This window comes from Maylandia zebra, linkage group LG19 (assembly GCF_041146795.1).
Source record: "Maylandia zebra isolate NMK-2024a linkage group LG19, Mzebra_GT3a, whole genome shotgun sequence".
Lineage (NCBI taxonomy): Eukaryota > Metazoa > Chordata > Actinopteri > Cichliformes > Cichlidae > Maylandia > Maylandia zebra.
The window spans coordinates 21,786,442-21,802,472 of NC_135185.1; the positions used below are offsets into that span (position 1 = coordinate 21,786,442).

The 16,031-nt window shown below is 40.1% G+C and overlaps 2 protein-coding genes across 2 annotated transcripts; both read left to right on the forward strand.

The window, feature by feature from the left end:
* The first annotated feature begins 707 nt into the window (after positions 1–707).
* On the forward strand, positions 708–10,149 carry hadhab (hydroxyacyl-CoA dehydrogenase trifunctional multienzyme complex subunit alpha b). Its single transcript, XM_004540220.4, has 20 exons — positions 708–850; positions 2,749–2,790; positions 2,886–2,956; positions 3,043–3,176; positions 3,302–3,440; positions 3,534–3,653; positions 3,996–4,098; positions 6,127–6,249; positions 6,339–6,457; positions 6,651–6,707; positions 6,799–6,908; positions 7,270–7,404; positions 7,554–7,725; positions 7,829–7,915; positions 8,050–8,190; positions 8,281–8,349; positions 8,467–8,662; positions 8,768–8,882; positions 9,080–9,225; positions 9,332–10,149. The coding sequence occupies exons 1-20, from the start codon at positions 784–786 to the stop codon at positions 9,475–9,477; spliced, it is 2,292 nt and encodes a 763-aa protein (XP_004540277.3). The 5' UTR covers positions 708–783; the 3' UTR covers positions 9,478–10,149.
* A 69-nt stretch (positions 10,150–10,218) lies between these two features.
* LOC101469881 (kinesin-like protein KIF3B) lies at positions 10,219–15,938 on the forward strand. Its single transcript, XM_004540224.4, has 8 exons — positions 10,219–12,003; positions 12,113–12,214; positions 12,298–12,420; positions 12,694–12,812; positions 13,327–13,443; positions 14,149–14,263; positions 15,245–15,420; positions 15,707–15,938. The coding sequence occupies exons 1-8, from the start codon at positions 10,606–10,608 to the stop codon at positions 15,855–15,857; spliced, it is 2,301 nt and encodes a 766-aa protein (XP_004540281.1). The 5' UTR covers positions 10,219–10,605; the 3' UTR covers positions 15,858–15,938.
* Positions 15,939–16,031: the final 93 nt, after the last annotated feature.

The window sequence follows — 16,031 nt, forward strand, 5'->3', positions numbered from 1 at the left end:
TTTTTCCTTTTTTTTTGTTCAATAAATTGTATTTGTAATATCTCCTGTGTGAATATTTCTTAATGTAAAAAGCAAATTTTCTTAGAGCAAATCTGCACTGATCATTCATGCAGTCTACCACAAAATTGTTGGCTACCTGAAGAAATGTGCTTCCTTTATCTATGCAGAAGACTGTAGCTTTAGGCAAATAAATTTAAAAAAAAGACGCAGTTCTTCCTGCGTGCCTTTATTAAAAGGCGCCACTTCTCTGAAATCTGTAGCTAAAGGACATTTTAGTCATAAATACATATACATGGGTAAATATCTCTGCTATTTAAAGAACTCAGTGCAAATATTCTGGTTATGTTTGTATTCACTGATTTCTGCCTCTACCTTGTGGTAGCATGCTGCGATTGCATCATGAATACGGTGTGATTGTTAACTTTAAAATTGAACATTTTCGCTATACACAAAATAGTAATAACAATAGTAGTAATTGCTTGAATTTTTTATTTTAAAAAATGTATAAGGACAGTGTGGATGAAACCCAGCCGGCAGTACTTACGTTTGGTTCATTTTTAACAGTTTGGTTAAGAGGCGTTTTGTAGTCTTTGGGCGTCCAATTACGTGCGAGTTCCTGAGATTTGACCAATGCTGTGGGGGTTTGTTGAAAGACAGCCAATAAGTACCTTGTCCGATTGACCGCTTTCAGGAAGTAGTACAAGTCTTGTTCTTCTCTTCTAAAGCACCTCCTAGTTAGCTAGCTTCCCTTCACGCCACCGCAGACTGACCTACGCTCCCAAGATGGCCGGTGTACGAGCTGTTGGTGTTCTCTCCAAACTCACATTAAGGAGATATAACGTTTTTACAGGTAGACTATACACTTGTTTCATGCAGACATTTTAAGCAAAGTCGGAAGAGAGAATGGCAGCGAGAGTCCAAATGTATTTAAGTGTCGTAAATGTATAATTAGCTTGCGACTAGCTCTTATCGCCAATGAATGCCCTGCATAAACGTGTGGTAGTGCAGGTTAAATAACGCTAATTTTGAGTCAGTAAACGTATATCTCAATTAAAGTTTAACCAGAATTTCAAAGTGCGCGACACTCCTAAACTTTTATCTGTGCAGCGAGAACACTTTTAAGCGCTAGCTAGCCTACTGCTACGGAATCCCATAAGTTAAAGTGGGAGTGGATCAAAGCTGTAAATCGATTTGCTTCACTTTTAAGCCTTACATTGTATTGATTAAGACAGTTCAGACTGAGATTTAAAGGCTTGTGTACAGTATTCTCAATTGTGATGACCGCGGTTTCTGTCCTACTGGTGAGGGGAGAATGTAGGTGAAAGGTCGCTGTGCACTGAGGTCACGGAAATGTTGTGTGAACGTCTCATATACATCAGATGTATTTAATGCACGAGGACATTCGGTTTAAGTTCCTTTTAAATATGACATTGACTCTTAAATCTGTACGCAAAAGATATTGTTTAAAATATTTCAAAATGTTTTAAAAACTGGTTATTCCATCTCGGATCATGACATTTTTTTCTGTTAGATCATTTCTTATTTGTCTTTTATGCCCCAAGATTTGAACATACATAATGCTTGTTGTGAAAGTTTAGCTTCACGCACGTATGTGTATATGTAGAAAGAGAGATTTTTGTTATAGAAGGCCTGCCCATCCAGTTTCAGGCTTTTTTTCCCGCACATTGAAATCTGACGCCATTGAACATTAATATCTCAAAAACTATTAAAGGTAAAACCCTGAAATTCTTTCTTACTATAACATTGAAACAGAAGCTGTAACATGGGACAGATATATCTGCATTTTTAGTTCAAATATGAAAAAATAAATTTAAGCAGTCTTAGAAAGTGTTACATTTGAGCTCACACTAATATAAACCTTTATATAAAAAAGACAACGTGACTGTTTCTAAATAATATACACTTGTATTTCACGATTATGCAAAACAAAACTCCTATAATACTTTTGAACGTGAAATGAATAATCAACTTACTTAACTTTGGTGCAGGATTGAGCTAATATGACAAGTTATACAATAACAATTAACAATTAACAAATTTCCCACGTGTGGGACTAATAAAGGTTATCTTATCTTAAAAAAGAAATATCTGTAGCTATTCCGGAAAAACAAAACTTGTGATTTTTCCAGATTTTACTCTAATTATAACTAAGAAAATGATTTTGTGAAATACATGCATATTTCATATCCTTTTCAATACATCCTATACCAACCATTTTGACATCTGCTACCCTGAAGGATTGTGTTAATTCAGGTTAAGTTTAACATATACCAAGAGATTTCAAGGGCTCAGAAAGTATAATGTAAATATTTTTCTACATAAAAAAATAAATGTATATTCGAGTAATTAACAGTAATAAAAGGGGGATTAGTAGCTTCTTTCGGGTAAGTAGTATTCCAAGGCCAAGACCCCTGGCTCTGATTGAACTTTATGGTAATATTTATATTCATGTACAAATACTACCTGAGAATTAACTTTGTGGGGAAAAAATGTTGGAAAAGGATTGGACCATTTTTCAAAAAAGTGCATCTTAAATGGATTTCCTATATAAAGCTAAAATTGAACAGCAATTAGTGTATTTATCCTAACTTTAGATCATAAAATTTTCAGGCAGATGGGACATGGATCAGCAGAAGTCATACAGAGATTTGTGATGGAAAAACCCAATAGTAAACTAACTTGGCACATAAACTAATAATGCACTGTCTTTTCCCTTGGTTTTTACAGGCCCATCTTATCGCTCCTTCTCAGTATCTCCTGCCATGCTAGGTAATTTCAGAACAATCATACTGTCAATCATCTGTATAAAAATATGTCAGACACTCGCTGAACCTAATTACACTCTCTTCTTTCTGTATTTGCAGCCCGAACACATGTGAACTATGAAGTCAAGGGAGACGTCGCTGTTGTACGGATTAATGACCCAAACTCAAAGGTGTGAGCTCAGTAACAGACAGTTAGTTTATTTTACAGTCTTGCATCGTGCAGGTTAAATGTAACTATAATTATGTTTCCCTCTAGGTCAACACACTGTCTATTCAAATGCAAAAAGAGATGACAGAGGTCATGAATGAAGTGTGGGAAAACAATGCCATTAACAGTGCTGTTCTTATCTCATCAAAGCCGGGATGTTTCATTGCAGGAGCTGATATCAAGTAAGCACAAACTCCTTAAGGGTGGTAGTGCAGACACAAAGCGTGACCCTAAAATGAGTGACGTCTCTGAATAATGAGTCCAAGTGGCTTGTCATTTTATTTAAAATATTCTACATCTGATTCAGTATGATCCAGGGCTGCAAAACCCCAGAAGAGGTTACCAAACTTTCTCAGGAAGGACAGAAAATGTTTGAGCAGATTGAAAAATCTCCAAAGCCCATTGTCGCTGCCATCAATGGTTCTTGCTTAGGAGGCGGCTTAGAGGTAAATAAGTGTTATTTTTAGCAGCTTGCTGTGTTTAACAGGGATCGATGATGATAATGTGTTCTCTAACCTGCTCTTTGTGTTGCATTTCAGTTTGCTATTGCCTGCCAGTACAGAGTTGCAACAAAGAGCAACAAAACAGTTCTCGGGACTCCAGAGGTGATGCTGGGTCTTCTACCTGGAGCTGGTGGTACGCAAAGACTCCCCAAAATGGTTAGTACTGGAATTTATTCCCCAAATTGTCTTTGATTTTGTTGAACTTTATTCACTTAAAAAGGTGGCATTCAGGGAGATACTTGTGAAATAGTAGCAACGATGTTCTATATTGGCAAGGCTCTAATACAGAGCAGTCAGGTAATGCTCGTAATTGGTTTAAGCTGTTGGAGACTTTGCAGACTGATTATCACTCCAGTTCATCATGTGCTGTTTTCTAGTGTGGACCACATTATAACCTCTATAAAAATTAAAAAAATATATTAGTGTATTTTTCTTTCTCCACACATTAAATAGTGATGATTATTCAGTGCATTATTGATCTGCTTTCTTTACCTGTAGGTTGGCCTCCCCTCTGCTTTTGACATGATGCTGACAGGACGAAATATCCGAGCAGATAAAGCCAAAAAGATGAGGCTTGTTGACCAACTTGTAGATCCTCTAGGTAAAACTCTAATGCTACCCAAGTAAAATTAAAAAATGGTGAACATGTGGGTAATTTGAAGTATTATAATTTGCTGTAATCTGTGCAGTTTGGTAAGTACCGTATTTTTACGACCATAAGGCGCACTTAAAAGTCTTAGATTTTCTTCAAAAAGTACGGCGCGCCCTATAGCGCAGTGCGCCCTGTGTGTTGTAAGGAGGACGTAGTAGAGAACACCATGAGAAGGCTAAAGGGTGAAGTGTGGGCATTGATCGTATATACCGGACAATCGCACATACCTGTATAAAAGGACAGGTATGTGCATTATGTGGAACATCGTTGTTTTAACAACCCTGAAAATGGCAAAGAGACACGCTTATGAAGCACAGTTTAAACTGAAGGCCATCAGCTATGCGGAGGAACATGGAAATCGAGCAGCGGCGAGAGAATTTAAGATTAACGAATCGATGGTTTGCAAATGGAAGAAGCTAGAAAACAAGCTCCGGCAGGTCAAGAAAACGCAGCAGAGTTTCCGCGGACATAAGGCGAGGTGGCCCGAGTTGGAGGAAAGACTCGAGCGGTGGATCATCGAGCAAAGAACGAGCGGTAGAAGCGTTTCGACGGTCACCATTCGGCTAAAAGCAGTTTCACTAGCTGAAGAGATGAACATTGAACATTTCCAAGGAGGTCCGTCTTGGTGCTTTCGTTTCATGAAACGGTGCCATTTTTCCATCCGGACCAGGACTACGGTAGCGCAGCAACTTCCAGCGGATTATAAGGAAAAGCTGGCCATCTTCCGCTCCTACTGCAGCAAACACATCGGCGACAAAAACATCCAGCCCAGCCACATCACAAACATGGACGAGGTCCCGCTCACTTTTGACATCCCGGTGAGTCACACTGTGGAGAAGAAGGGGACCAGCACGGTAGCGATACGCACAACGGGGTATGAAAAGTCTTCTTTTACTGTTGTGCTTGGCTGCCATGCTAATGGACAGAAACTGGTGATTTTTAAGCGAAAGACTTTGCCTAAAGAGAAGTTTCCAGCAGGAATCATCATTAAGGCAAATGAAAAGGGCTGGATGGATGAGGAAATGATGAAAGAGTGGCTGAGGGAGGTGTATGTAAGGAGACCAGGTGGTTTTTTCCACGCATCACCATCGCTGTTGATCTGTGACTCTATGCGTGCCCATCTCACAGCCGATGTGAAAAAACTAGTGAAACAAATGAACTGTGAGCTTGCTGTCATTCCGGGAGGCCTGACAAAGGAACTCCAACCGCTGGACATCGGTGTGAACCGCCCGTTCAAAGTAAGGCTGCGAGCGGCGTGGGAGCGATGGATGACCGGTGGAGACCACAGTTTCACTAAGAGTGGAAGGCAGCGCCGGGCGAGTTACGCCACAATTTGCCAATGGATTGTAGATGCTTGGGCTAACATGTCTGCTGGCACTGTTGTTCGAGCTTTCGCAAAAGCCGGCATCATTTCCGAGGAGCCGCACGGCACGGAAAGTGACTCTGACAGTGAAGAAAGTGAACTTGGCATGTTTGATGGAGATTTAGCGCAGCTGTTCAATTCAGATACAGAGGATGAGGACTTCGATGGGTTTGATTGATGATAAAAATGTGAGTACCAAACTTTGTTTTGCTCCTGCTTTATTTTTAAATACGCACACTTGTATGCTTGTGTGTTGTTGATGATGACGATTACTGGTAATAAAAATGTGAGTACCAAACTCAGTTTTGCTCCTGCTTTATTTTTAAATACGCACACTTGTATGCTTGTGTGTTGTTGATGATGACAATTACTGGTAATAAAAATGTGAGTAAGGTACCGAACTCAGGTTTGCTCCCGCTTTATTTTTAAATACGCATACGGTACTTGTATGCGCCCTATAATCCAGTGCGCCTTATGTGTGTGTTAAATACAGTAATGGCACACATAACTGAGACTGCGCCTTTTAGTACAGTGCGTCTTATGGTCGTGAAAATACGGTATTTGAGTGTACGTTGTTCAGTCTGAGGATGAGATTATTTCTGTTTGTATTAAAGGACCAGGACTGAAGAGTCCAGAGGAAAGAACAATAGAATACCTTGAGGAAGTTGCCATTGAGTGTGCCAAAGGGATTGCCAACAAAAAGATTTCTCTTCGCAAAGAAAAGGGTACAATGCAGAGTAAGTTGTATTGGATTTGTTTATCATTTGATTCTGTAGTCACTCTTGCTTGTTTTATCGTAATAACATTTCTGTTCTTATCTCCATAGAGATTCAAGACTATGTTATGAGCTTCCCCTTTGTCCGGAATCAGATTTACAAAACGGTCCAAGGCAAAGTTATGAAGCAAAGCAAAGGACTTTATCCAGCACCCCTGAAAATCATCGAAGTAAGTAAAAGCGCCTTCTAATGAATATGTTTTAGGAAATACAGTGAAAGATATGAATAGTACAGAGAAGTCAAAGTCATGGCATCGCTTTTGGGTAAACCTTTCTCATGCAATCTGCACCTTTGGCTTCTATGACGAGATTTTTTAAGAAAATAATATAACATTTTTATTATATATTTTTTCCTCCTCTTAGTGTGTGAAAACTGGAGTTGAACAAGGACCTGTTGCTGGATACTTAGCGGAGTCTCAGGTGAGGTTGTTTTCCTAAATTATTGGCACCCTAAATATTTACATTAATAAAATGTGTTTATAAACGGCATCAATATCCATGTTCATCACAGAATTTTGGTCAGTTGGCTAAAACTTCAGAATCGGCAGCCCTGATTGGTCTGTACCATGGTCAGGTTGCATGCAAGAAGAATCGCTTTGGAACCCCTGAAAGAGAAGTGAAGTAAGTGTAATGCAGATGGGAAGGGAGTTAGCATATTTGCATCCAGCAATTTAAAAACAAAACAACTTAAAGAATTTTAACACAACTGGTAATTTGCCAGAAGTCAAAACAGAACTATAAACAAGCCAAAAGCTTTCAAAAAAGTACAACCCACATGAACATTCCCAAGCAAGTCTTCCTCTTTTAATAATTAAAGTTGCTAATGTCCTGCCCTTGATATTTTTTTAATGAGTTTTAGTCCTGCGTGAATTCTTGCTGCTGATTTTATTTTATTTTTTTATTTTAATTTTTTTTAAATAATATGACATATTGACCCTCATGACAGTAAGTTAACATCTAGGTTGTCTTTCTTTACCACTAGCACTCTTGCCATCTTGGGAGCAGGTCTTATGGGAGCAGGTATTGCTCAAGTGAGCGTGGACAAAGGTGTGCATACAATCCTGAAAGACACCACAGTGGAAGGACTGGCAAGAGGCGAACAGCAGGTTTACAAAGGGTGAGCTCATTTCTATATCACCCAGCACCGAACCCACCTCCTGATGGGAAATGCAGTGACACAGCCATGATAAAATAACGGTCAGGTCACCTCTGGTAATGTTATAGCTTTTTTTGCTGACTCGTATGACTTCTTTCTTTTAAAACAAGGCTCAATGATAAGACTAAAAAGAAGAGCATTACATCGTTTGAGAGAGACTCTATACTGTCTAACCTGACTGGCCAGTTGGAGTACAAGGGTTTTGAAAAGGCCGACATGGTTATTGAAGCTGTGTTTGAAGACATAAACATCAAGCATAAAGTTATAAAGGAGGTGGAAGCTGTGAGTATAATTTTTTTTTTTAAACCATGTGATTTATACTTGGTTTGTAAGCATTTGTAGCACTAACTGTAACTTTGAGCTGTGATCTTGCTTTTGTCCTCAGGTGATCCCCCCTCACTGCATATTTGCCAGCAACACATCTGCTCTGCCCATAAAGGACATCGCAGCTGCCAGCAAAAGACCAGAAAAGGTCTGTACTTGAGTTTAACTTCCTAAGATCCACCTTTCAAATAATGCTATATATAAAAATCCATAAAAATGGTGCTGATGTTGACCTAACCTGAAATCAGAAAGTTTTGATTTGTTTTATTTCTCCATTCTTAGGTGATTGGAATGCACTACTTCTCTCCAGTGGACAAGATGCAGCTCCTTGAGATTATAACCACGGATAAGACATCAAAGGACACCACTGCCTCCGCTGTGGCAGTTGGCCTGAAGCAAGGAAAAGTCATCATAGTTGTTGGGGTGAGATTTGGCGCCATGTGTGTTCTTTCCCCTCTTAGTTTAAACTAAAACTAACAATGGTTTAGCTTAAAATGTAACATGTTTTTGCAGGATGGACCCGGATTCTACACAACAAGATGCCTGGCTCCCATGTTGGCTGAGGCAGTGCGATTACTTCAGGTTAGTGTTGTTCCAGTAACAAATTCCAGCTCGGAGTTCAGTGCTGACTGCTGTAAATGATGTAACAGCATCAATATTTAATAGAGAATATGTTAATTTATCTTTCCGCATTTACAGGAAGGTGTTGACCCCAAGAAACTGGATGCACTCACCACAGGTTTTGGGTTCCCCGTGGGTTTGGCCACACTGGCTGATGAAGTTGGCATTGACGTTGCAGCCCATGTGGCAGAGGACCTTGGGAAAGCTTTTGGCTCCCGCTTTGGTGGTGGAAATGTGGAGGTTTTGAAGACTATGGTGGACCTTGGATTCAAGGGTATGTACTTCACTTCTTACTGAAATATGGTGAGTGACTTAAGGGCTTAAGTTTTAATTTTACTTGATTCTCAATTGTGTTAATGTTTTCTTTATTATTCTCAAGGCCGCAAATCAGGAAAGGGTTGCTACGTCTACCAGCCAGGAACTAAAGTCAGAGATGTGAACCCGGATATTGGAGACATTCTTGAGAAATATAAGTTGACACCAAACCCCTCTGTGTAAGTTGACAGTTATAGAGGTAGTAGTAGTAGTAGTAGTAAAAGGACATTCAGTTCAGACTTTTCTTATTAAAAAAAAAAAAGGGGGGGGGGGGGAGAGAGAAAGTGCTATCATTGCAGGTCTAAATCTAAAAGTTCATGCAGTGTTCTACTTGCTTCTTGAGGTTGGGATGTTTAACCACTCGTGTTTCTCACAGTTCATCAGACTCTGAAGTGCAGTACAGACTTGTCTCTCGATTTGTCAACGAAGCTGTGATGTGTTTGCAAGAAGGTATTTTGAACAACCCCTTGGAAGGAGACATCGGAGCAGTGTTTGGTCTTGGATTCCCCCCCTGCCTTGGAGGTCAGATTTGATTGCAAAGACATTTCACAACTGAATACTCATCTTGCAGTTACTCCTGTTTAATGTATGTAATACTAATATTTCTCATACATCTTGCTGCTTCAAGGACCTTTCCGTTTCGTGGACAGCTTTGGTGCTGACAAACTGGTGAACAAGATGAGGCAATACGAGGCCGTCTACGGGAATCACTTTGCACCATGCCAGCTTCTACTGGACCATGCAAAAGATTCCAGCAAGAAATTTCACAAGTGACCGAATCACCATGCTGTGCCAGTAGCTAATAGTAAAAACTCCAGCCTGCCATTTGAATGTGCCTAACATTTATATCGGTATAGGGTGGGGAAACGCACTGAGTCTAAACCTTGACCTAACCTTAAGTAATGCTGTTTAAGTCCTACAGTAAATTCTGCCTTCATGAAATTTGTAATGTTCTGTTTTTTAATGTGTTTTAAAGTGGTGTAGATCTAATTTTGTGATTATTTGACAGGATGCAATCTGAGGTGTGTTGAATTCTTTCCCACGGTGTGTGTGCACAAAAGCATCCCAAATTATCATAAAACGCAATCAATACCTCTTTAAAACTGTCAGAAAAACTGGAACATTTCCATCTTCATGGAGATCAGACTGCATTGGTTTTTGTTAGGTCTATCGAATAAACTGGCAACGGATGATCTAAAATTGAAGTTGTTTTTTTATCAAAAAAAATTGCATAGGTGTGTTAGGGGCTAATTATTTACACATTGCATATGTAAAAACACTGTAGATGTAAAATAAACGGCTCCAAATGGTAACAATGAAATTCCTCTATAATGAATGTCTACAAGTATGTTTTAGCGAATGCCTTTTAATTCTTTTTTCTACGTGGAAGATTTTCTGGTTTGGTCTGGACAATGTGATGTGAAATAAAAGCTTGAATGAAATAAACCTGCGTTGTCTTTTGCAAGGTGCGTTCACGTCCTGCTCAGATGGGAAACGAGCCGCATCTGTGGGCCACAAGGTTTGCTGAAATCTAATTCGTTGCGCAAGTCACATGTCTTATTTCCATTGTCCGCAGAGCAGGGTGTGTACCGGGGACGTGTGGGCTGGGTCTGGATGGATGGATATTCTGTGGGGGGGTTTTTTCCCCTCTTCATCAGCCTCCTCTACAAGCTTGTGACATCGCCTCTTTTCTGAGAGATGCTCGGGGCGGAGGAGACGCTGCGGTCATCGGTGGGTGATGAAAGCGGCTCACATGAGGCGTGTCTGACTTGTTTGCCTTTCTTCACTAAATAAAATGGGAGTTGCTGCACCTGTACGGAGAAGAGAAATTATGTGGACTCAGCGCGAGATAATTGCTTTTTTAACGTGGTGAGGTGATGTTAGCCTTTTTTTTAAGATAAAATGTCCAAAACCAAACATTGTGAGGCGGTCAGGGTAGTGGTCCGCTGCCGGCCGTTCAGCAGGAGAGAAGAGATAGCGGGGTCTGAAAACATTTTAGAGATTGATGACAAACTGGGGCAGATCACCATCAGGAACCCGAAGGCACCACCCGATGAGCCAATGAAAGTATTCACGTTTGATTCTGTTTACGGATGGAATTCAAAGCAAAGCGACATTTATGACGATGCGGTGAGACCTTTGGTGGAGTCCGTCCTCCAAGGCTTCAACGGGACTATATTTGCTTACGGACAAACTGGGACAGGTAAAACCCACACCATGCAAGGGGTTTCAAACGACCCAGAGAGGAGAGGTGTCATACCTAATTCATTTCAGCACATTTTCACACAAATATCCAGAACCCAGAATCAGAAATACCTGGTGAGGTCATCCTATCTCGAGATCTACCAGGAGGAAATCCGAGACCTGCTGTGCAAAGATAACAACAGGAAACTGGAACTTAAAGAAAGCCCAGACTTTGGCGTGTATGTTAAAGACCTGTCTTCAGTGGTGACCAAGAATGCCACAGAGATTGAACATGTGATGAACATAGGCAACCAGTCCAGGTCTGTGGGATTCACCAACATGAATGAACGCAGCTCTAGGTCTCATGCAATTTTTGTCATCACTGTGGAGTGCAGCGAAGTAGGGCCAGACGGTGAGGACCACATCCGAGTTGGGAAGCTGAACATGGTTGACCTGGCTGGCAGCGAGCGCCAGAGCAAGACAGGCGCCAAGGGGAAGCGTCTGAAGGAAGCTGCCAAAATCAACCTGTCCCTTTCTGCGCTGGGGAATGTCATTTCAGCTCTGGTGGATGGGAAGAGCACCCATGTCCCGTACAGAGACTCCAAACTGACCCGCTTGCTCCAGGACTCCCTGGGTGGCAATGCAAAGACTGTCATGATAGCAACAGTGGGGCCTTCGCACAAGAATTTTGATGAATCCCAGGCCACGCTGAGATACGCCAGCAGAGCCAAGAAAATAAAGAACAAACCACGGATTAATGAGGACCCCAAAGATGCCCTGCTGAGGGAGTTTCAGGAGGAGATCGCACGCTTGAAAGCTCAGCTAGAGGAGCGGGGAATGCTCGCGAAAGAGAGAAGAAGGAGGAGGAATAGCAAAAGATTGAGTAAAAGTTTGGCTGGCATGGAGGAGGACGTCCTTAGAGAGAGGGATGCTGATGTGTGGAAGACTGTGGAAGAGGAACCAGATGGGAACTTGAAAGATGCAGGTGACATCCCAATAGTCCTGGCTTGCCAGGGAAGCAGTGAAAAGCTAAAGCACCTGAATGAAAACAGAAGAAGCGTGGAGGACATGCAGTGGGATCAAGATTCTGTGGAGAAGATCATAGAGAAATATAAGGTATTGTAAGTGTGAAACCAGTGAATTAATCAGTAAAATTTCAGATTAACGAGACACTGGTGGAACAAAAGAAATCTGCATAAATAATTAATTGCATCTTTGTTCACAGGCCATGGAGAGCAAACTGTTAGTTGGGGGAAAGACTATAATCGATCACACCAATGAACAACAAAAAATGCTTGAGCAGAAGAGACAAGAAATTGCAGAACAGGTTATTAATTGCGTCTAAAATCAAATCAATAATAAAGAAACTTTTTTGTTGCTTTTATTCAGCTTGGAATGTTTAATTTGCAGATAAGACAAGAGCGAGAGATCCAACAGCAGATGATGCTGCAGGATGAGGAGACCGTGGAAATGAAAGAAACATACTCCTCCCTGCAGCAGGAGATCGAACTTAAGACAAAGAAGCTGAAAAGAGTAAGATGACTCACCCACTAATGCGTCCCAATGGCATTATTGGAAAATCAATTAACTATTAGTCTTATTTACTATAAACAATCCTTTTTACACAGACAATGTCAGTAAAATACTTAGATTAGCCATTGTTATTGTGCGCTTAAATTTGAGGTTTTAATGACTTTTCTTGTGCGGGGGTATTTTACATTTGCATAAACCATCACTGTTTTCATGCAAACATTTTGCTACTCCAGGTTTCGTGATGCAGACCTCTGTTCTGTCCTTTCTGTACAGTTGTGTACCAAACTACAGGTACTGAAGAGAGAGATGAAAGAAATCATTGACGAACACATCACAACAAGACAGGAACTTGAACAGACGCAGAATGAGCTCACCCGAGAGCTCAAGTACAAGTAAGTAGTACATAAAACATACATGATGGAATTTTTCTTTTTAGAAAGAAAGAAGAAAGAAATCCACCCAATTTTGGCTATAATGCATTTTTATTTGATAAACTAATAAACTTTTTCATGAGTTGGGGTCTTTAGTGTTGTTCTTTCTTAGTCATCAGGAATGCAAATTATTCATGCATGCTTGTAACCAAGATAATATTTTTTGTTGTTCATTGGTGCAACTTGTTTTAGACCTCACCTGGAGATATACAATCTAAGCTTTTAAATTTTACGCCATCATTGAGGTGTCTTCCTGTTATACTGTATCACTATAATATCATTAATATATATCAAGTTAAACAGATGTCTCACCTTCATTCAAAACAACAATTATCTAAAGGTACTCTAAGACTATCCTAATGAAACACACATATGCCCAAGTTTTTGTTTCCATTTTACACCATTTTATACAGGAATTTAATTTGTATTATTTTGGCTGATTTCAATTTGCACCCGCTTGTCTTCTGTATTACAGATATCTCTTGATTGAGAATTTTATACCTCCCGAGGAAAAGAACAAAATTATAAATAGGCTGTACTTTGACAGCGAGGAGGACCAGTGGAGACTCCGACCAGTTATTCCATCAGAGAGGTCAGTAAATTAAATATCTGTATCTGTAAATGGTACATTAAAGAAAGAACATTCTCATAAAGAAATTGTGAGCACGCAAGAAATCCATCACTGAAACAGAAAAACACCAGCCGCTGTGTACCTGGAATGTGTAAGGTTTTAAATAAGGGATACACATGTGCTTTTTCTACTGTAGCTATTAGAGTTCTTTTGATCTGCATGCTTTACACTTAAATGCACCTGCACATTTCTTTTCTATGGGCTCTCAATCAACCCCCTGGAAAATATAGGAATTAAGTAACAGAAGCACATAACCAGAAAAGTGGATCTGGCCAAAAGATATTTTAGCACTTCATATACTGACTATATTGATAGAATTTGTGTCTAAATTATAACATCTAACAGCATATCTGGTATTTTTCAGCCACAATAATTTTAGCTACCACTGGGAGTCACTAAAGTAAAAAAAAAAAAATCCTTCACATGAAAATGGCTCTGGTCTTAAGGATTACAGATAATGATATATTATGAATTCTCATGAATCTGGTGTATTTTTATTTCCTAACCTGGGACATTTGCCATGTTGAGAAATATTGCTACAAGCTAATTAGCTGGCTATCTATGGGGAACATGGGTCTCAAAAAGGTTTACATCTCAGGTGACATCCACCCTAAGTGTATTTAACTGCAGAAATTCATCCTTTCCTATGTTTTTTTTTTTTTCCAGTACACCCACTCAGGTCAGGAGAAGGCCTCTCTCAGCTTTGGGTTACAAGAGGCCAGTCAGCCAATATGCACAGATGGCTGTTGCCACAGCTACCGGGGCCCCATCTCGATACCAGGTCAGTGTTTGGAAATTCACAAGGCCAGTTGGCAGAAACAGCAGCGAAACAGGGAAGTTGTGATCTAATTTCCATTTTCATGTTCACAACCACCAACCTTTGCTGAAGGATGCGGAGACCATTGTAGCCATGGAAACTATTCACAGATTTAACTTTCGCATCTTTAGCCAGTGAGCCATTATTGTAAGAAAGCATACAGTTTACATTTCAGAAGAATCACTCATCACTCTGGCTGTTTAATGTTTCATGTTTTATTAGTGTTAAGATACTGTTAATAAGACATTAAAGAGCAGAAGCTTTACAACAGAAGCCTTTACTGGAAAGGGAGAAAACTATTTGCATAAAATGATGGAAGGTTTTTGGTGTGCAACAGTTGCAGACCATTTTTGAATCGCAAAGAATTTGGCTGGGTCCAAACTTTTAACTCTGCATCTAGGCATCACTTCAGCTAATTCATGTCACTGGATTGGATCTATGTCTGTGGCGTTGGTGTTTTATGGAGTCTTTTTAATGCAGTTGTCTGGTAAATATTATAGCTGTCTGATTAAGTGTACTAACAGACTGTTAGAAATATCTGATTACCTGATAGCCATCTTGTTTAAATATAGACAGGTATTTTACAGCAGTGGTCTTTAACACCGGGTTCTCAGTTCAAATACACTCACGGCAGGGAAGACCAGTCAGCACCATGGAAGAGTCTAACACTGATTTCAGGCTGTGCAGCACAACCAAGGAGTAATAACCACCATAGGGATCATATTGATATCCTTATATCCAGCAAAACGAATATTTTTATAAGGATTGCATCAGTGTCAGTGTAACCCAACATTAGACTGAGCTGGGATATCTTGGTCTCTTGTGACTGTTCAGATTAAATCTAATGTGCTTCTCCATGGAAACTGGCTTAGAGTGGAGGCTGGATTTTTTTGTGCAAGTAAATGTGTTTTTTAACTACATTTTTATTGTTGTATATCCTTACAGGCTGAGAACATCATGCTTTTGGAGTTAGACATGTCTCCCCCAACCATGTTCATGTTAAATCTTGATGGTACTCACCTGGAGAGAGCCTTTACACCGAGGCTAATACACGATCCCCTGGCAAATGTTTTCTTTAGAGAAAGGACTGCATCACCAATGGTCAGGAAATCTAAGTCCTGGTAAGAGAACAGCAAGTAGATAATTTCTTTATTTATGGCTCTAACTGAATTTTGCAGCAAAATTTTAGAAGAATAATTTTGTAATTTTGTCTTCAGTTTTCCTCTTTAATAAATTGGATTTCCTGAAAACATGTCCATGCACTTTACCATACATTGCACCATTCTGCTTTAAATACAATTCACATATTTTGTTTTGTTTTTTTATATCTCACCTATTAAATCTTGTGCATCATTCTGTGATATTAAAGATTAAATTATAGTCAGTGGTTTTTGCAATGGTTTGCAGGTATCAGGCACCACAAGCAGCATCTGTCACATCATCTTCTTCGTCCACCACTCTGACATCAGAACTTCAGAACTTCTCTCCGTCTCAGCGACAAAGACCTTCCTCAGCTGCCTATCTTCCACTGGGAAGTCCAACTCAGACAAGCCCCTGATTTATGTCGATTACACCTGCACTGTAGGGCCGGCCTTAATTAATGGTGGCACCAGTAATGTCTGGGAGAGATGGGGGGGGGGGGGGGGGGGGGGTGGCTATATGTCTTGACTTTAGATTGCTTTAAGTTCTCTTATGCAAAACGGTGAAGTAAGCATGTGTTCAGCTTAACCCA

Excerpts from the sequence above, each read along its gene's own strand:
- hadhab (XM_004540220.4), top strand. The coding sequence starts at position 784 with ATGGCCGGTGTACGAGCTGTTGGTGTTCTCTCCAAACTCACATTAAGG. Across the intron at positions 4,099-6,126 it reads CCAACTTGTAGATCCTCTAG|GACCAGGACTGAAGAGTCCA; the intron begins GTAAAACTCTAA and ends TTTGTATTAAAG. Across the intron at positions 8,883-9,079 it reads TTGACACCAAACCCCTCTGT|TTCATCAGACTCTGAAGTGC; the intron begins GTAAGTTGACAG and ends TGTTTCTCACAG.
- LOC101469881 (XM_004540224.4), top strand. The coding sequence starts at position 10,606 with ATGTCCAAAACCAAACATTGTGAGGCGGTCAGGGTAGTGGTCCGCTGC. Across the intron at positions 12,004-12,112 it reads AGATCATAGAGAAATATAAG|GCCATGGAGAGCAAACTGTT; the intron begins GTATTGTAAGTG and ends CTTTGTTCACAG. Across the intron at positions 12,421-12,693 it reads AGACAAAGAAGCTGAAAAGA|TTGTGTACCAAACTACAGGT; the intron begins GTAAGATGACTC and ends CTTTCTGTACAG.